Source organism: Oncorhynchus mykiss, chromosome 17 (genome assembly GCF_013265735.2).
Source record: "Oncorhynchus mykiss isolate Arlee chromosome 17, USDA_OmykA_1.1, whole genome shotgun sequence".
Lineage (NCBI taxonomy): Eukaryota > Metazoa > Chordata > Actinopteri > Salmoniformes > Salmonidae > Oncorhynchus > Oncorhynchus mykiss.
In genome coordinates, this window is record NC_048581.1 from 82,502,124 (window position 1) to 82,520,706 (window position 18,583).

General features: G+C 44.9%; 1 protein-coding gene across 1 annotated transcript in view; it reads left to right on the plus strand.

The window, feature by feature from the left end:
* The window catches only part of LOC118940498, a 57,119-nt gene extending 40,437 nt beyond the window's left edge, over positions 1-16,682 (plus strand). The window contains exons 2-3 of the mRNA XM_036950757.1: positions 15,260-16,077; positions 16,372-16,682. Coding sequence (XP_036806652.1) covers positions 15,266-16,077; positions 16,372-16,558 — 999 coding nt within the window. The 5' untranslated portion in view covers positions 15,260-15,265 and the 3' untranslated portion in view covers positions 16,559-16,682. The remainder of the gene's footprint in view (positions 1-15,259; positions 16,078-16,371) is intronic.
* Positions 16,683-18,583: the final 1,901 nt, after the last annotated feature.

An 18,583-nucleotide genomic window follows, 5' to 3' on the forward strand; every position in this document is an offset into this window, starting at 1 on the left:
TCATTGACCCCTACCCAAAAAGGTGTTTGACCCCAACTTTGACTACCACTGATCTAGAGTATTGCAGAGGCAAGCAATGATGCTTCAAGCATATAGATGTATCCTCAAGGGAAAACTAGACTGTTTTTCTTATGCACTTATGTCTGAAAATTGATTTTTTTTGTTGTTGTTGCTTGTGCTACTGAGTGTATCATTCTTAAAACACAGTAAGCAAATCACCATAAGCCTCTCTGTCTGCCACGTCTCAGTGGTGTGTGTGTGTATCCTGGCCAATGTGGACTCTGGTTTGTGCCATCTGGTCCACAGACATGCTCCAGTGGTAGTATTTCCAGCCTGACAAACCCAGAGTCTGGACACGTGTTTGCCTTGGAACCCTGCATCCATTTGGCATGTGTTGTTTTTGTTTGGAACTCTCACATCATGCATTCCAAATGGTGCCTTATTCACTATATAGTGCACTGCCTTTTACCAGGACACATGTAGGGCTCTGGTAAAATGTAGTGCACTATATAGGGAACAGACACAATTTGGGATGCATCCATACTCCCAGTCTGTATTAGATAGAACGATGCGGTCCCACCTGCCTTGGGGGAAACCAACCCATGGTTACCTTGGTTACCCCATTGGGTCACAGCAAAAACCTTTTTCAAATGCAATTTTCTTGTTGTCTGCTTCTTTTAGTCAATAACAAAATTACATTTAAGAAAAGTCCAACATGTCTAAAGATAACTTTCAACAGTGCCTGCTCTCAGGTGTTCTCACTACTTAAACGTAATACGATAGGTTTTCCCTCATGCCCCTTTTCATGATGGTGCTAGCAGCCAAGTGAGTGAGTGTTAGCTAGCTACCGACCGGATGTCCAGAGGGGGAGGAGGGACCTCAAGCACCTCACCTTCAAGCACCTCACCTTCCTGAAGGGGACCAGCCACCACCGGCCTGAGGAGAGAAACATGAAACGAGGGGTTAATACGATAATACCTAGGAAGTTGTAACCTGTAACACACCTCGTTTATTCTCCTCAGGACTTTAAATGGCCCCACACACTGCGGCCCCAGCTTTCGGCAGGGCAGACGGAGGGGCAGGTTTCGGGTCGAGAGTTGGACCCGGTCCCCCGGTGCGAACACGGGGGCCTCACTGCGGTGCTGGTCAGCGCTCCTCTTCTGCCGCCCCCCCGCCAATCTCAGCGACTCCTGGATGGCTTTCCAGGTGTCCTTTGAGCGCTGTACCCATTCCTCTACCGTAGGAGCCTCAGTCTGGCTCTGATGCCATGGGGCCAGGACCGGCTGGTAACCCAACACACACAAACCGGGACATGTTCGTTGAGGAGTGGCGGATGGAGTTCTGAGCCAGCTCAGCCCAAGGAACATATCTCGCCCACTCACCTGGCCGGTCCCGGGAATATGACCTCAGAAACCTGCCCACATCCTGGTTTACGCGCTCCACCTGCCCATTACTCTCGGGGTGAAAACCCGAGGTCAAGCTGACTGAGACCCCAAGTCTCTCTATAAATGCCCTCCAAACTCTGGACTGGAATTGGGGGTCCCGATCAGAAACAATGTCCTCAGGCACCCCATAGTGCCAGACGACATGCGTAAACAGGGCCTCCGCAGTGTGCAGGGCCGTGGGGAGACAGGGCAGCGGGATGAGACGGCAGGACTTAGAAAACCGATCCACAACGACCAGGATCGTAGTACTTCCCTGGGACGGGGGAAGGTCAGTAAGAATGTCCACCGATAAGTGTGTCCACAGCCGTTGTAGAACGGGGAGGGGCTATAACTTCCCTCTAGGCAAGTGTCGAGGAGCCTTGCTTTGAGCTCACACCGAGCAGGAGGAGACATAAAATCTCACATCCTCGGCCAATGTGGGCCACCAGTATCTTCCCCTAAGACTCTGCACTGTCCTCTTGATGCCAGGATGACCCGAGGAGGGTAGAGTATGAGCCCAACGTATTAGTTTATCACGGACCCCCCTCAGCACGTACTGAGCACCTGCTGGACACTGAGGGGGGGGGGGGGGGGCTCTAACCGTGATGCCCTCTCTATCTCCGCGTCCACCTCCCATACTACCGGTGCCACGAGACATGAAGGTGGAATGATGGGGGTCGTCTCAACGGACCGCTCCTCGGTATCATTGAGGCGGGACAGTGCGTTGGCTTTGGTGTTTTGGGAGCCTGGCCGGTACGAGATGGTGAAACGAAACCTGGTAACAAACATGGCCCATCTAGCCTGACGCGGATTTAGTCTCCTCGCTGCCCAGATATACTCGAGATTGCGATGGTCAGTCCAGATGTGAAAAGGGTGTTTAGCCCCCTCAAGCCAATGTCTCCACACCTTCAGATCCTTGACTACAGCTAACAACTCCCGGTCCCCCACGTCATAGTTTCGCTCCGCAAGACCGAGCTTCCTCGAAAAGAAGGCACAAGGGCGGAGCTTTGGTGGCATTCCCGAGTGCTGGGACAGCACGTCCCTGACCCCAGCCTCGGACACGTCCACCTCCACTATGAACGCTAAAGAGGGTTCCGGATGCGCCAACACGGGTGCATTGGTGAACAGCTCCTTCAGACGACTGAAAGCTCTGCCCGCCTCTGCTGACCAACGCAAGTGCACCGGTCCTCCCTTCAGCAGTGAGGTAATGGGAGCAGCCACCTGATCAAAACCCCGGATAAACCTCCGGTAGTAATTGGCAAACCCTAAAAACCACAGCACCTCTTTCACCATGGTCGGAGTCTGCCAATTACGCACGGCTGTAATGTGGTCACACTCCATCACCACCCCGGAGGTGGAAATACGATAACCTAGGAAGGAAACGGCCTGTTTGAAGAACACACATTTCTCGGCCTTGCAATACAGGTCATGCTCCAGCAGTCGTCCAAGTACCTTATGGACCAGAGACACGTGCGCCGCGCGTGTGGCAGAATAGATCAAGATGTCATCGACCTGCCCGAGCAGGTCTCGGAGAATCTCATCTACGAAGGATTGGAAGACGGCTGGAGCATTCTTCAACCCATATGGCATGACGCGGTACTCATAATGGCCAGATGTAGTACTAAATGCGGTTTTCCACTCATCTCCTCCCCGGATACGCACCAGATTATATGCACTCCTCAGGTCCAGTTTTGTGAAGAGGCACGCCCCTTGAAATGATTCCACCGCCATAGCGATGAGAGGTAGTGGGTAACTAAACCCCACTGTGATAGAATTTAGACCTCGATAATCAATGCACGGACGCAGACCTCCCTCCTTCTTCTTCACAAAAAAAGAAGCTTGATGAGATGGGTGATGCGGAGGGCCGAATGTACCCTTGTCCCAGCAATTCAGCAACATATGTCTCCATAGCTACTGTCTCCTCCTGGTACAATGGATACACGTGACTCCTAGGAAGTACAGCGTTCTCCAGGTGGTCTATCGCGCAGTCCCCTCGACGATGGGGTGGTAATTGGGTCGCCTTCTTTTTACTGAAGGCGATAGCCAAATCGGCATATTCAACAACAGGAAACAACAGGGCCTGTTCCGGACGCCCACGGGAAGCCAGCAGGTTGTCAAGACAAATGGACATGTCTATAAGTTAATCCAAACTGAGGGTGGTGTCCCGACACGCTAGTTCCCTGCGGACGTCCTCCCTGAGGCTACAGTGGTAGTGGTCTATCAACGCCCTGTCATTCCACCCCGCTCCTGCGGCCAAGGTCCTGAACTCCAGGGCAAAGTCCTGCACGCTCCTCTTCTCCTGTCGCAGGTGGAACAGCCGTTCACCACCCTCTGGTGGGTGATCAAACACGGCTCGTTATCGGCGGGTGAACTCGGGGTAATGATCCCTCGCCGAGTCTGGGCCATTCTACACTGCGTTCGCCCACTCCAGGGCTCGTCCCGTCAGACTGGAGACGAGGACGCTCACGCTCTCCTCCACGGAGGGAGTAGGACGGGCAGTCGCAAGGTATAGTTCTAGTTGGAGGAGGAACCCCTGACACCCAGCCGCCATCCCATCATACTCCCTAGGGAGCGCCAGACGCAGAGCCTCGGAGTCGGATGCTGTAGCAGGGGTAGGAGGTGCTGGTGGAGGGGGTGCTGGAGATGAGGTGGGAAGGCCACTCCTCTCCCATCGGTCCATATGTGTAACTTAGTCTTGGACATTACCCCTAAATATACTACCATAGATTGGTTAGAGCCTGTAAGTAAGCATTTCACTGTAAGGTTGTACCCGTTGTCTTCAGCGCATGTGACAAATAAACGTTTTTTTTAAAAGTAGGTTATACTAAACAGCTGTTGCAGAAGAGACAGTAGCAGAGGGATGGAGGTGTGGATTCATCCAATATATCTGGTATATCTGGTGTTCTATCAATCTATATATATCGCCTCTGTGGTGTGTTCTATCAATCTATATATATCGCCTATGTGGTGTGTTCTATCAATCTATATATATCTCCTCTGTGGTGTGTTGTATCAATCTATATATATCGCCTCTGTGGTGTGTTCTATCAATCTATATATATCTCCTCTGTGGTGTGTTCTAGCAATCTCTAGATATCTCCTCTGTGGTGTGTTCAATCAATATATATATATACACATATATATATATATATATATATCTCTTCTGTGGTGTGCTCAATCAATATATAGATATCTCCCCTGTGGTGTGTTCAATCAATCCATATAAATCTGTTTGATTATGGGCTTGAGATGAGCCAGCTCAGTTCCACAGGCACCCCTCCGGATGGGGCATGTTATGTCCATAACACAATATGAGAGTTGATCTGAACTGCAGTGATCTTGACAGCATGAAGATGAAGAGGAAGACATGGTAGTTGGTAGCCGGCTTGATTTAGGGCTGCCAACCCTTTTTAAACATTGTCTGTTTGAGCTGTAGACTTTTGAGTTGATTAACCGGGGCTGAGCTAGAGCAGTGTTTGTGAGATAAGGGCACATCCCGAAGGGTCCCGGGGCCTGGGGCTGAGTCTTTCTTTTACAAAAGGTCTGTATAGACAGAATGGTTATAGCTCCAAAATAGTCAAATGTATCTATTAAAAGCTGAGACTGTCACAAACACCCACGTGTAACATGTTTTGCTCTATGATGCTCACAAGCTACACAAGTGTCGTTAGAAGGTAAGTGGTTCGTCTACATAGAAGATCGTAGGAAATCGTAGGACATAGTGTCTATAATACTGTAATAAGCTTAAATAGTTGCTGTCACAAACTACAAACTTCACAAAACTGTCACTGACTAGTTGAATATTCATTTCCCTCTGAGCAAACAATTCATGTGCTTACAGAATTTATATAAATTCATTTTTATCAGGTTTTTTCTCTGGGGACCTTCTTTTTTTAAATGGCATGTGTCAATAACACATGAATAGAACTGATTATGTCAAATTTGTATTCTACTTGTAAATGTGTATTCTACTTAGATGTCCTGAAAAGAAAATGGTTAAACACTTAATTGTGAGGCTAAATATAAGGGACGGGTACGCAGATAAATGAAAGTCAGATAAATGAAAGGCTGATTTTTGCCGAGGTCTCAAGACTCACAGGGTTTTAAGGATTACTTAATGCATTAACTCCATATGAACTGTCACATTACGTGTGTAGACAATGCAAAGAAAAACTCCAGGGAAATGATTCAAGACAACCATGAAGAGTCTCATCCACCTCTACCTGCACCAGGAGGACAAGTAGAAATTAATGTTTGGATTTCATATGCATGAACTGAATCTCACTTCCACTGCGCCATTTAAGGTAAAATAGCTGCAGAACGGCAGTTATTCAATATCCAGTGCTTCTTCCTTCACTTTTATACCATTCTGCATTCTACTGACCTACTTGTCTGTAGATCTGTAGGCTAAGCAGCTCAGAATGATGGTCCCACTCCTACGCTCTTGGCTGCATCAATGGTCTTTGCACTACAGCCTCATCCTTCTATTCCTGCAGTAATAGTCAGAGTTCAATTGAGAAAACTGTGTCAGTTACATAACACTTTGACTGCAGGGGTCCTGCTTGTTTGTGTGGGATGGCACAGTGTTGATTGGCGCTGGAAGGGTGTACTTTCCCTGCTGTGACGACTGCCTTCGAGGTTTGGCCATTTTGGATTTGGCAAGTCTGTTCTTTTAAAAAGCCTGTTTGTGACTAAGCAGAAAATATATGTGTAAAAGGAGTCAACTGACAAAAAATGTCCTTTCTGCGCCAAACTAGTAACACACCCTCCCTAAATCTACAGTGTCTGTGGCAGAGAAAGACAAAGGTTCAGGAATAATCCTATATATACTGTGGGAGCTTAGCTTTTCACTCAGAATTTAGTGTTTAAATTGCTGTTTTTCCTGTGTTTTGTATCATATTGTACAACAGCTGATGAAACTAACACTGTAAAAGTGTGAATAAATGTGATCAGTGATATTCCCTGATAGTTGCTAGTTAAAAATACTATCTACGTAGGACTTTCTAATCAGCAGGTTTGCATGGGCGGCAGTTTCGGCTTTCCATGGTGACATCACCATGCGGTAAATTGGTTAAGAGATGGGTTAGTGACAACGTTTCACGCTTTGCTGAGGCAGAAGCCCTTGAGTTGTTGTGATTCCGGATGACCAGATAGCTACCAAAAATGATAACAAACCGTATTGTGTGGATTCTCTCAAGCTCTCACAGTCTCACTTCAGAATTAGATGTTCATCCATGTTTCTCAAACGTCACATGTCAAAGTTGTTCCCAATGTCACATTTCAACATTTTTAAGGTTCAGTTAAGGCATTAATTCCCGATAACAGAAATACTCATACTCAGTACTCATCATAAACGCCAGATAACAGAAATACTCATACTCAATACTCATCATAAACGCCAGATAACAGAAATACTCATACTCAATACTCATCATAAACGCCAGATAACAGAAATACTCATCATAAACTTTGACTAAAGATACATGTTCTACATATAATTAAAGATACACTGGTTCTTAATGCAACCGCTGTGTCAGATTTTTTTTAAACATTAGGAAATTTGCCTACCATGCAGCGCTCAGACGTAAATATATTTCTCCGCCATGTTGGAGTCAACAGAAATACGAAATTACATCATAAATATTCCCTTACCTTTGATGATCTTTCATCAGAATGCAGTGCAAGGAGTCCTAGTTCCACAATAAATCGTTGTTTTGTTCCATAATGTCCAATAGTAGTGTCCAATTAGCTGCATTTCCTAGCACTTTCAGCTCACGTGCCCAAAAGCTGACGCTGGTCCAGGAGAACTCGGACGAAAACTTCAAAAAGATATATTCCAGGTCAAATAAACTGGTCAAACTAAGTAGAGAATCAATCTTCAGAATGTTATTTTCATATATATCCAATAACGTTCCAACCGGATCATACGTTTTCATCTGCAGCCAAATGGAACGACGGTGACATCAGCAGACAAATGCACCACAGGGAAATTGCATTCTGCCAGGACAGTGACTATTTCCCCTCCCATTCGGTCAAAGTTCACACCAGAAGCTCCATTCCACGTTCTACTGAATGAGGACATCTAGTGGAAGGTGTAGGAAGATCCATATCTTATTTGGAAGTGAATAGGCGATGACTTGAAATTAGACATGTATTCAGAATTTCACTTCCTGTTTGGAAGATTGTCTGCCCTATGAGTTCTGTTATACTCACAGACATAATTCAAACAGTTTTAGAAACTTCAGAGTGTTTTCAATCCAATAGTAATGATAATATGCATATATTAGCAATCTAGGACAGAGTAGGATGCAGTTCACTATGGACACGCAATTCATCCAAAGTGAAAATACTGCCCCCTATCCACAACAAGTTTTAACTAGGCAAGTAGGTTGAGAACAAATTCTTAATTTACAACGAGGGCCTAAAGTTTGGGATAGGTTTAAAACAAAAATGGCAAATACTGCTTCCTGTTACTGGATTTAAACATGTAACCTTTGGCACCAGCGGCAGGTGCCTATCCTCCATAACCAACGCAAACTGAAACCTATTTGAAGGTAACAGTACTCACTGTTGCCCCTAGTGGCCGGTTTCTATGTCATCACCTGACATCCTCAGACATGGAGGGATGTCGAATACGGACTTGTATCATGGGTGACCTGGCTGTTTTAATCAATAGCTAATTTGATAACTGCTTGTATAGACGTGCTTCTACAGTATATGGCTCAGTAGTGGGAGACAAAGGTATAACAGCTAAATGTGGGGAAAGTGGGGAAAGTATAGCTGCAACTCTCACTTTTAAGATTGACTCCTTTTGCTTTCACAAGATAGCAATTTCAGCCAACCTATTGTATCCCACACATGCACGCATACTGTGTACACACACAAACACACACACACACACGCGCACACACACACACACACACAGACACATTCCTTCAGGAGAGTGGCTGCTGCATAGCTGCCGTAATTGTATTAGATTGTATGACGGATTGAGGAGTGAGCTTGACTAGCTTGAGTGAATGAGGAACAATGTGATTAGTAGCGATCTGTTCTGGGAAACGGAAGGGCTGGCTCCCAGGCTTTTCCCAGGCTGTTATCCAGGTGGCTGTGATGCTAACACTGGGACCCAGCTTTGGACGGGTGACCTAGTGATACACTTTGTCCTGTCCTGTTTTAAACACTGACCTCTGAGTCTCAAGGCATGTCACCTCTTCCCTTCTGTGGACATCGATGTCACATCAGGTTTGTCTATTCCACAGCCCAGGGAACAAAGACAGGGAGTTATTTGAATGTTCTATTTACAGTATTGTAAATAATTCAGAAAGTAACCTATACATATCATACATGCAATGTACATACAATACACTCCATTGCCTGCAACTTTGTGCAGGCAAAAAAACTAAGATAATTATTGTATTAATCCTATTATAGCCATTTTCGGTTAGTGAACATATGGAATATTAATCCGACTCTAGATCCAGTTTCATCATTTTGAGCTTTATCTGTAAATCCTCATCATGGTTATTAAACAGCAGCACAAAGGATTACAATGATCATATTACAATAATATTAAACCATAAATAACATGATCATTTCTAGATAACAATATAAAAATGATGGAAAACATTCAAAATATGTGAAAATATGTGAAACACACCATAGGTGTTTCTTGTCAACCAGCTCATTTTCCAATCACTCAAGATGGTGATCGTCATGAGACAGAGATGTTAAAGGGAAGGAGGACGCTGATGCCTCTCTGCTGGAGGCCATGTTATAAGATAAATCAGAGCTGTGAGCTTTCTGTCATGGAGACACATAGACGTGTCGTCTTCTCACTGGGGGCCTTTGGTCATATGGAAGATGAGCCACAGTGTTGTGTTGCTGCTCCCTCTTGTCCCCACACGCCTGCCTGTCTGTGTTTGTCTGTGTTTGTCTGTGTTTGTGTGTGTGTGTGTGTGTGTGTGTGTTTGACTGTGTTTGTGTGTGTGTGTTTGACTGTGTGTATTTGCGCACACCCCTGTCTCTGCCCCCCTGTTTCTGCCCCCCTGTTTCTGCCCCCCGTTTCTGTCCCCCTGATTCTGCCGCCCTGTTTCTGCCCCCCTGTTTCTGCCCCTGTCTGATAAGCTCCATTCTGACAGACCCAGAACACACAGCACAGGAAGTGGCAGTGGAAATGTGGAATCTGGGACTCTGATCTAAATTTAACAGATATATGAGGACGAGACTGTTATATAAAGCTTGTTCTCCTTCTTCCTACACTCTTAGAAAAAAGGGTTCCAAAAGGGTTCTTCAGCTGTCCCCATAGAATAACCATTTTGGATTCCAGGAAAACCCCTTTTTTGTTCTAGGTAGAACCATTTTGGGTTCCATGTAGAACCCTCTGTGGAAAGGGTTCTACATGGAACCTAAAACAGTTATACTTGGAAACAAAAGAGATCGACCTAGAACCAACAATGGTTCTTCAAAAGGTCCTCCTATGGGGACAGCCGGAGAACCCTTTTAAGTTCTAGACAGTACCTTATTTTCTAAGAGTGTAGTGGTCAGCTGTAGTGCAGTGGTTCTCAAATAGTTTGGCCTTGGGACCCAGATTTGACCAGGCTGTTTTAGTCGCCACCCAATATTTGCATCGCGGATGCCATCTGGAAAGCTATGTTTAATGCTATATTGAAAGTAAATGTAGAAATGTATATGACAAGGGAACAACATTCCCACCTTTTCCATTATCAACAATTCAGTTTGACCATATTGTAAATGAAGAATGTTAGTAATCACACTGATTTGAGAGCACAAAATCTGTTTATTGCTGTATATAAAGAGCTATTTGTAATTTCACAATGTTCAATCTAGTTCAACTTAAAGATGATTGATTGTTTGTAAATCCAGCACATTAAAACCGCAATTTGAACATCCCCTAACAACAGGTTTTCTTTTAACATTTGACTATTCAGGTGAGTTTTTCCCTCGGAATTGAAACAAGAGTGAATCAATGGCATTACAAGACTCAGGTTCAACTTAAAGAGATAATGCATAAGTGTGCAGGCTGTACTAAACTTGAAATGCCCTCAACTTTGGATAGTAAGACTCGGCCCTGTAGGGTAAGGGCTCTGCAACTAGCAATTAAAAATGAATTTAGCCTTTTTGTATTTTAGGCAGAACATTTAGATTAGCCTGAAGAGGGCTTCTTGGTAGCTAGTTATGAGGTCGGGAGATTGGGATCCTATCTGGGCTAGCTAAAGACAACTTCATACAATTGCTAGTGCCTAGTTGTATTACAGAGAAAAACAACAACAACAAAAATCTAAAATAAATAGTTTTATAGTTTTACATTAAAACAATAGTTTTACATGACAAATCTGAGGGGGCACGTGCCCCTGTACACGCTATGAGCATGCCGCCTCTGCAGCTTGGCATGATGTCACACAAAAAATATGAGTCACTGTGTGTATGTGTGTGTGTGTGTGTGTGTGTGTGTGTGTGTGTGTGTGTGTGTGGGCATGCGTGCGTGCATGCATGTGTGTGCTCATGTGCATGTACGCTTGTGTATGAGCACGCTCATGTGTATGTGTGTGTGCATGTCAGTGTGTGTGTGTGTGGGTTGGTGTGACATGTGTGTGGAATGTATGTGTGACAGAGAGATTAAATAAGAGAGAAAAAGAGAGAGGTTACAAACATCCTGTTACAATACATTTAATCCTCCTTTTTAGCTCTTCCATTGGCTCGTTTTGTGTACAGCATCCTCTGACCCCCACTCACACACTCTCTCCAACGCAGCATGTGGCTCTTCAATTGTAGTCTTCATCTTAGGTTTATCCCATTGCAGTGGTTAGCAGTTGGTATGGAACACTGACATATGCACGACTGCTTAGGACTTACAGTGGAATTATCCTGGCTTTGCGTGAAAGAGGATATCTGCAGTTCGGTAAGAAAATAACCGTCCTCTCTATTTAAGTCTGTCAAGCCTTTTCAGAACAGATTCATATTACTGTTTTACAATTTTACACATGTAAGTCTAGTACTATGGCAAAAATAGTCCTTTCTCTTTTTACTCCACTCCTGTCTGGTTCTAGGTCTCTTTGTGATTACTCCACTCCTGTCTGGTTCTAGATCTCTTTGTGATTAGTCCACTCCTGTCTGGTTCTAGGTCTCTTTGTGATTAGTCCACTCCTGTCTGGTTCTAGGTCTCTTTGTGATTACTCCACTCCTGTCTGGTTCTAGGTCTCTTTGTGATTACTCCACTCCTGTCTGGTTCTAGGTCTCTGTGTGTCCTAACAGGAGACATCTTGTCAATCTAACATCTTGGTGTGTGGTGTGCTCTGTAGATATGGGCTGCATTCTACTGGATGTCATAATAATCTGTGGCAAGATTCAGAGGTACAGTGGGTTCGTAAATGTTGATAAACAAACACTATCACGTTGACTAGTTTAAACCAAACCAGCAGACGGCTAGCAGTGTATGTTTAATCAATAAGGCCCGAGGAGGTGTGGTATATGGCCAATGTACCACAGCTACAGGCTGTTCTTATGCGCGACGCAATGTGGAGTGTCTTGATACAACCCTTAGCCGTGGTATATTAGCCATATTTCACAAACCCCAGAGGTGCCTTCTTGCTATTATAAACTGGTTACCAATGTAATTAGAGCAGTAAAAATACATGTTTTGTCATACCAGTGGTATACGGTCTGATATACCGCGGCTGTTAGCCAATCAGCATTCAGGGCTCGAACCACCCAGTCACTCCATTGTCATTAATGTCAAATCTATTCATGTTCATCAATGTGTGTGTTTGTGTGGTGTGTGTGTACGTGCGTGTGTGTGAGTTTCTGTGTGTGTGTGTCTGTACCTGTGAGTTTCTGTGTGTGTGTGTGTGTGTGTGTGCGTGCATGTCCACATGCATTAGTTCATACAGTGTGTGCGTGTGGTAACATCTGCTGCTCTCCTACTATGCCTACATTACATGTGTAAATGCAGGCCTTACTAGCCGTACCTCCAGGTTGTTCAAGGCACTGGCCTGTTGTGTTTATCTCCACTCCGATGATTACTGAATGGGTCATTTGGAACAGAGACACGGAGCCATGTGTTGTGCAGGAGGGCAAATAGGACTAAATTAACTACAGGTCCAATTATATATTACATTGAGTATCTTATAGTGATTGCCTCTGGCGATCTACTGTGCAGCTGCAGCAGAACATGTCAACAAGTCCCCCACGACAAAGATGCTGCTGTTTTCTTTTGTTTTGATATGAGGGTGGTAGACAGGGGCTGGGTGTTGATGGGGAGGCCATGGTTACCGTAGCACAGGGTGGAGTCCATAATGTCTATAATGTACATCCCATCACATATATATTTTTATACTCCGGACTCCGACATTGCTCGTCCTAATATTTATATATTTCTTAATTCCATTATTTTACTTTTAGATATGTGTGTATCGTTGTGAATTGTTAGATATTACTGCACTGCTGGAGCTAGGAACACAAGCATTTCTCTACACCTTCAATAACATTTGCTAAATATGTGTACGCAACCTATACAAATAGATTTTAAGATGTAGCATGAACCAGGGACATGACCAGACTGTGAGTTGGGGAGGGGTGGGGTGCTGCTGGCACTACCTTAAAGGGCCAGCAGTCCTGCTGCGTGTGCCAAATGATGTCAGTCAGTAACGATGTCAGTCTGTCACTGACTCTCCCAGCATGCAGTTCACTGGAGGGAAAAGGGGAATGATGGAATATGTTTGTGGCAAAGCTGCTCCAACCGAAATAATGAGAATTAAAATATTAACACAATTCTGTTTTATTTGACGTGACTTTCATGACACTCAATACAAGTACCCACGTCCCCACGCATTCCCGAGCCTCTGTTGAAATCACATTTGACAGCACATACAGTGAATCTGTAGACAGTAACCCACTCTCTTTCTCTGTGTGTCAGACAGACAGACTGGTAGGTACACCTGTTGTCCAGTATAGTGTAGAACAAATGTCACAAGAAGCATGCCATTTTCCGTCTCCTACGGCTTGCAAGAATATGATCCACAGTATATTTTGTATAAGATAAACACATGCACGTGTTCTCCCCAGTCTCCCGTGAAGCAGGACCACACACATGGAGCTCTACAACACCCCTCAATTTGTTTCTGATTGAGTCCATATGATATGTTCAGTAACCTAGCTACTGATATTTGATATTCAGGAAGGACAGATGTCAGATCTTAACATAATCCCTCTGTTGTCGCAGAGAATTTACCTGCTGCATCAGGAAATTGAAATGAGCCTCGTGAGTTGACTGAAAATGAGCAGTTCTCTTCCTCTCCACGCGAAGGCAGTCAAGTCAGTGTGATCTGGGCTTGCTATCAAAATAATGTTCTCTCTCGCTAAAACGCTATAGGCCTAGGTCCTAGTTCTACACCCTTCAAATGCTCAAAAATGTATCTGAAATGCAGCCATACATATCAACAGCCATGGTTTTATATAGCTTAATAACACAAGATTGATATTGGTCTCCTCTAGGCTACGACAAGTGTCAAGTGTATACTAGGGTCAAAATGTAGTTCAATAGTGGCCTGGGGTCGGTCTAGCAGTTAGGAACACTGCCTTCAGAGTGCACATATAGGCTTACAATGTCGGTGTGAGTTCAATTCTGACCCACGCCCTTCTGTAACAAATAACTCAATCCCCCGATTGACCTGAATTATTTACGCATTTCAAATATGGACAGTCCAGGGACATTTTACCCCTGATTCTGATAAGAAATGACCATACCAGACACTTTTGGATAACATAAATAGATAACAAATCAAATAATAACAGTAGGCTACACCAACATTAGTTACCATTCATAAAAGGTATCTGGTAAATTGCCAGAGTAGATTTTCCGTGTTGAACAAGGAAATACTTGATTTCTACTGTACAGAATGCTTGCCTGTTATAAAACGTTGTTCCGATTGCATTCATCCATGAGTCAAAGGGCAGTGGGACGAATTCGAAGCTATGTCGACTCTGGGGTCAATGGCTTTTAACCGCATGACCACATAGGCACTGAGGCAACCAAAATAATTTATTCTGCCTATTGCTTGCCTTCAACATATAATAAAACAATTGATTAAAAAAAAAACATAACAAAAACATTTACCCCTTACATATATGTCAATTTCTTATAATCCACATATGAATTCGCACAAGGCTCTTTGTAGCTTGCACGTAGCCTACAGAAGGCACGGTACTGCCAGTGACAGCCAGTGTAGGCCGGCATTGTAAATAAGAATTTGTTCTTAACTGACTTGCCTAGTTAAATAAAGGTGAAATTGAAAAAATAAGTAAAAGAAAAGAAAACTGCATTGTATACAAACACCTAACGCAGGATTATTTTCCTCCTGGGACTAAATTATCTGTCACTTTAATCTTAGTTATATGTACATATCTAACTCAATTTCCTCGTACCCCTGCATATCGACTCGGTACTGGTACCGCGTGTGTTACTCATTGTGTATTTATTATGACTTTTATTCATTTGCTTTTCTATTATTTCTCATTTTTCTTTCTCTCTGCATTGTTGGGAAGGGCCCGTAAGTAAGCATTTCACTGTTAGTGAAACTACGCCTGTTGTTATCAAAGCATGTGATCAACAAAAATTGCTTTGATTTGAAAGGGATTAAATGAAGATCCGACATTTGTAGTCAAGAAAACACCATGAAAAAGGCAACCATTTAGAATCAATCAATTGTAGCATGGTAATAGTTTGGAGACTTTCACTTGGTCTTATCCACATGTAAACAAAGGCTGAAATATGAAATATGAAGAGCATCATGTCATTTTTTTTATTATTTTTCTTTCAGAACACCATGAGCGGCGGCGTGAACATCAAGACCATATCCCAGGCCCAACCAAGCTCAGGTCTGGTCTCTGGTATCCCCCTTCCCCAGAGGATAACCCCCCTCTCCAAACTGGACCCCAAACATCAGGGGGGCAGCGCCCTATCTAACCCCACAGCACAGTTTCAACTCAGCACCAAAATGCATCCCTCCTACTCTTCATCATCTTCATCCTTTTCAAACGAGCTGCTGAGTGGTGCAGCTTTGAGGGGTGGTATCTGTCCCACTGGCTCCTCCTCCAGAGTCTCCTATGCCCCAGAGAGAGGCACCATCAGCCGGTCAGCCTACAGCAGCCCCCAGGTCCCCAAGAGACAGACACCACCACCACGCTCCAAGGACACCCTGGACCTCCGCAGCAGCAATGCTCTATCCCAGAAGTCTTTTCGAGAACTTCACACCAGGAGAAATGCCAATGGGAACTGGGCCTCAGGTGGGGTTCGCCACAGCCGTCTGGACGACAATGGAGATGCGCAGGATGCCCTGTCGAAGCTCTCAGGTGGTGATCTCCACTCAGGCCAAAGCAGGCTCTCCAACACTAAAGCAGGGAATGGGAATCTGATCAGCGCTGTGTTGATGACCACCCGTCAGGAGCAGAGGGAGCCGAGGAACCTCTCCTGCCATGGCATGATCGCTCCTAAAAAAGACATGTCCACCAACAAACATAGAGCGTCCCATCTGAGCCAGAGTAGTGGTGGTGGTACCAGGCAGACAGTCAGTGTGCCACGCAGAGGGAGTGAGCCAGCCCGTAGTAACATGGCCACTGTGGCACCTTTCAGGTTCAGGTGAGGGTACACTGATAGCATCAGCTCTATTTTAATGTGTACTCACTGGGAGTATGTCTGGAATATGTTTAAGACAATCCACTGTAAACAGATGTCAATTCAACATCTGTTCCACTTGGTTCAGTATAATATAATTGAAATGACATGGAAACAACGTTGAGTCAACCAGGTGCCTAGTGGGAATACATTATTATATAGGCTATTCAGTACAAAATATTGTAGTGTAAAAATGTATTATATGAATGTCCCTGAATTGTATGGTGGTGCAAATTGATGGTCATGCTGTGCGTGTAGGTTGAATGTCCAGGATGATGATGCCTCTTCTCTGGAGGACCTGAGTGACTGCTCCTCTGACTCCATGGAGTTGTGCTGTGACGACCTGGGTGAGTCACATTCACTCGTTGTCTCGCCACATTCACTGTACAGTACTAGTATTAGGGTTGGCCTACTTAACTCAACGACAAAGTATATTACTGCTTGAGGATTGAAGAACAAACTGGTTTTGGATACCACATTCGGTTCGACTTCCATTAAACATCTTGTAGACATTCTTTTTAACCAATTCAATGAAAATATGTTATAGGGTTTACTGCCCCAGTCCTACACCAATGTGATTAAGGTGTTACACAAATCTCCAGATCCAGGGTTTGGTACCAAATCCAGTCCGCCTGCTGTAGTAGGTTATCTGAGCAGGCTTTATGGGTATTTGTAGTCGTTTTCAGCCACTTATCTGTCTAAATCCGTCCTGACAAACTGGCAAAAAGTATGTAGACATCTGCTTGTCAAATATCTAATTCCAAAATCAGGGTCATTAAGATGGAGTTGGTCACCACTTTGCTGCTATAACAGCCTCCACTCTTCTGAGACTAGTGTGTCTCCACAAATTTCAAGGGGTGTCCACATACTTTTGTATATACAGTGTATGAATCCGCTCTAATCTGGAGCTCTCATCTGAGGCATCAAGGCCACATGTGCAGCCTTACATTTGGTCATGATTTTGCATATACCAGGAATAGTAGAAAGTATGGTTAATTGTACTCTGGTATCCTTGAGGAAACATAAAACAATTGGAAAATGTTTCTAGACAATCTTTTTTGTTGTTGGTTGTGATCACGGGTTGAATTGGGATTTCGCAGGATGCAGGTGGTGGGATTGTTTCCAACTATGCTGTCCAATAATGTTGTTTTTCCATGTTCATTTTCAACAGAAATCTATTCACATTTCACTCTATGGTTAGGATCAATTCTGTCCCCTGACCATGTTTTAAAACTTCTTCAGGATTGGTGGGTGCCCTGCGGGACGGTTGAGCGGTAGGGTAATGTGATTAGCATGAGGTTGTAAGTAACAAGAACATTTACCAGGATTTACCAGGACATAGACATTTCTGATATTGAGACAAAGTAGAATCGCAATTCGCGATTCAACGGCTCAGACACAAGAGGTATGTGGCAGGGTCTACAGTCAATCACGGATTACAAAAAGAAAACCAGCCCAGTCACGGACCAGGATGTCTTGCTCCCAGGCAGACTACATAACTTTTTTGCCCGCTTTGAGGACAATACAGTGCCACTGACACGGCCCGCAACCAAAACATGTGAACTCTCCTTCACTGCAGCCGAGGTGAGTAAAACATTTAAACGTGTTAACCCTCGCAAGGCTGCAGGCCCAGACGGCATCCCCGGCCGCGCCCTCAGAGCATGCGCAGACCAGCTGGCTGGTGTGTTTACGGACATATTCAATCAACCCCTATCCCAGTCTGCTGTTCCCACATGCTTCAAGAGGGCCACCATTGTACCTGTTCCCAAGAAAGCTAAGGTGACTGAGATAAACGACTACCGCCCCGTAGCACTCACTTCCGTCATCATGAAATGCTTTGAGAGACTAGTCAAGGACCACCTCCACCCTACCTGACACCCTAGACCCACTCCAATTTGCTTACCGCCCAAATAGGTCCATAGACGATGCAATCTCAACCACACTGCACACTGCCCTAACCCATCTGGACAAGAGGAATACCCACGTGAGAATGCTGTTCATCGACTACAGCTCGGCATTTAACACCATAGTGCCCTCCAAGCTCGTCATCAAGCTCGAGACCCTGGGTCTCGACCCCGCCCTGTGCAACTGGGTACTGGACTTCCTGACGGGCCGCCCCCAGGTGGTGAGGGTAGGTAACAACATCTCCACCCCGCTGATCCTCAACACTGGGGCCCCACAAGGGTGCGTTCTGAGCCCTCTCCTGTACTCCCTGTTCACCCACGACTGCGTGGCCATGCACTCAATCATCAAGTTTGCGGACGACACAACAGTGATAGGCTTGATTACCAACAACGACGAGACGGCCTACAGGGAGGAGGTGAGGGCCCTCGGAGTGTGGTGTCAGGAAAATAACCTCACACTCAACGTCAACAAAACTAAGGAGATTATTGTGGACTTCAGGAAACAGCAGAGGGAACACCCCCCTATCCACATCGATGGAACAGTAGTGGAGAGGGTAGTAAGTTTT